This window comes from Thermoascus crustaceus (genome assembly GCF_041956765.1).
Source record: "Thermoascus crustaceus strain CBS 181.67 unplaced genomic scaffold VTN00scaffold_19, whole genome shotgun sequence".
Taxonomy (NCBI): Eukaryota; Fungi; Ascomycota; class Eurotiomycetes; order Eurotiales; family Thermoascaceae; genus Thermoascus; species Thermoascus crustaceus.
In genome coordinates, this window is record NW_027192544.1 from 21,241 (window position 1) to 23,198 (window position 1,958).

Consider the following 1,958-nt stretch of genomic DNA (forward strand, 5'->3'; position numbering starts at 1 on the left):
GGCCTATATCGTCTGCAAAGGACAGGGCTCTTATCCCCGGAACTGCTGCTTCCATGGCTTCAAAGACTCCTGACAGATATATTGCAAACAGTATAGGGGACGCTGGAGATCCTTGAGGGACCCCTGAGCTGATAGAGTGCTCTGGGCACTGGATACCATCTATCACCAGCTGGACCCTCCGGTCAGCTAAGAATGAGCGCACCCAGCAGATGAGATCCCCATCAATTCCCAGTTCCCCCATGCGTTTAACCAGCTTTGCAGGGTCCACATGATCAAAGGCACCCTTTACATCCATGAACAGGGCCCCTGCGAGCTGCCTTTGCCCCCATGCATCATGCACTTCTTGAATTAGGCATGCCACTGCATCAACTGCACTCCGCCGTTTGCGGCTCCCCATCTGCCCTGGGTGTAGGACCCCTGCAGCTTCGCAATAGCTGGATATAGCCTCTGCAGCTATCTTCTCTACCACCTTTCCTAGGCAGTTCAACAGGCTGATCACCCTGTATGCCTTTACCAGGGTGTAGTCTGGTTTGTTTGGCTTCCTTAGCAAGACCCCCTTTGCTGTCTTCCATGTCTGGGGATGGATTCCAAGCCAAAAGCATTGTCTGGCCAATGCCACCACCCTGGGGGCGTCCCAGCTCCATAGAAGCCGCATGGCCCTAAAATTAAGCTTGTCCACCCCTGGGGCTTTCTGGACAGCTTGGCTAAACAGGGCCTGTTGCACTATCTCCTCCTTGATTTGGGTATGCCAGGTTCCTTGGGGCAGGTCTTCTTGGGGGCTCCCCCTGGGAGCAGGTGGAAAAGCCACCTCCCGGATTAGAGCTTCCTTCTCACTAATAGTGGTGGCTACCTGCCCCTGGGGGCCTTGGAGTGCTGGGGTTGTGCTGGTGGTCTTTGGGGCAGTATACCGCAGTGCCTGCCAACATCAGACAGTGTCTGCTGGGCCCAGTTGACTTCCAGGATCCTCCCCCCTGGGCCCCATTAAGAATGCCTCCCAGCACACCCTCTTCATCCGCCATATAGTCCTATAGTAGGAGTTCCGGGCCTCCCAAAGCTCCTCCCCTGTTATGGCTCCTGCCTGCCACGCCCGCCTGGCTTGGGCATAGGTCCCCCGGGCCTGCTTGACCTCTACCCCCCACCATCACTTTGAGGCGGGAGATACCCGGATTGGCTTGGCATGTTGGTTGAGTATAGCTGTCAGGGTGTTCTGGATCCATGTGGCTTCCTCTAATACATCCTCCTCAGTGCAGTTGTCAGTTAGAGACTGTCTGCCAGTTGCCTGAGTTTGCCAGTCCTGCATGGCTTGGTTTAGTGCCTCTGTATCTGCCTGCAGGGCCTGAATCTGCCAGCAAGTAATCTCCTTAGAGGGTTCTCTGGGGTCCTTTCGCAAAGGGCTCCATTCCATAACTATCACTTCATGGTCAGAGCCTGTAGGGTGGTCTTGATCCACAAACCATGCCTCTAGAGGCCCCAACTCAGAGGTGGTCAGGCTCAAGTCAATAATTGACACCCCTGGGGTTGATTTAGGCCTAGTTGGTATGTCCAGAGCATTGTTGATATGGAGGTTATATGCATCAATTAGGGCTTCCAGTGGCCCTGCATTTGTGCGGGCCCCTGCCTGTGGGTTCCATAGAGGGCTGTGTGCGTTAAAGTCCCCTACTATCAGGCTTCTTGCCTCTATTATTTGGCTCCATTCTGCATCTTCAATGGCGCGCCTTCGCCTCATGTTTTCCCCTTGCCAGGGGCGGTCCGCCCCTAACCAGTTATCATAGCAGTTCACCACCCGGGTCCTTCGAACCCTTTCCCGGGCCCTACCTAGCTCCCATATATCTAATGCCATTAGATATGGGTGGTCTAGTAGGTCTGTCCGGGCTTCTACAGCCAGTTGGTCTAGCAGATCTCTGCAGACTGCCACTGCCACCCGGCAGTCTCTGCGTGCCCCCTTTTCTGGCCAGTAC

At 55.1% G+C, this 1,958-nt stretch overlaps 1 protein-coding gene across 1 annotated transcript; it reads right to left on the reverse strand.

The window, feature by feature from the left end:
- Positions 1 to 1,141: 1,141 nt before the first annotated feature.
- VTN00DRAFT_3496 (uncharacterized protein) lies at positions 1,142 to 1,726 on the reverse strand (the record flags this gene model as incomplete). The annotated part of the gene is made up of 1 exon (XM_069429819.1): positions 1,142 to 1,726. The coding sequence occupies one exon, from the start codon at positions 1,724 to 1,726 to the stop codon at positions 1,142 to 1,144; it is 585 nt and encodes a 194-aa protein (XP_069282733.1).
- Positions 1,727 to 1,958: the final 232 nt, after the last annotated feature.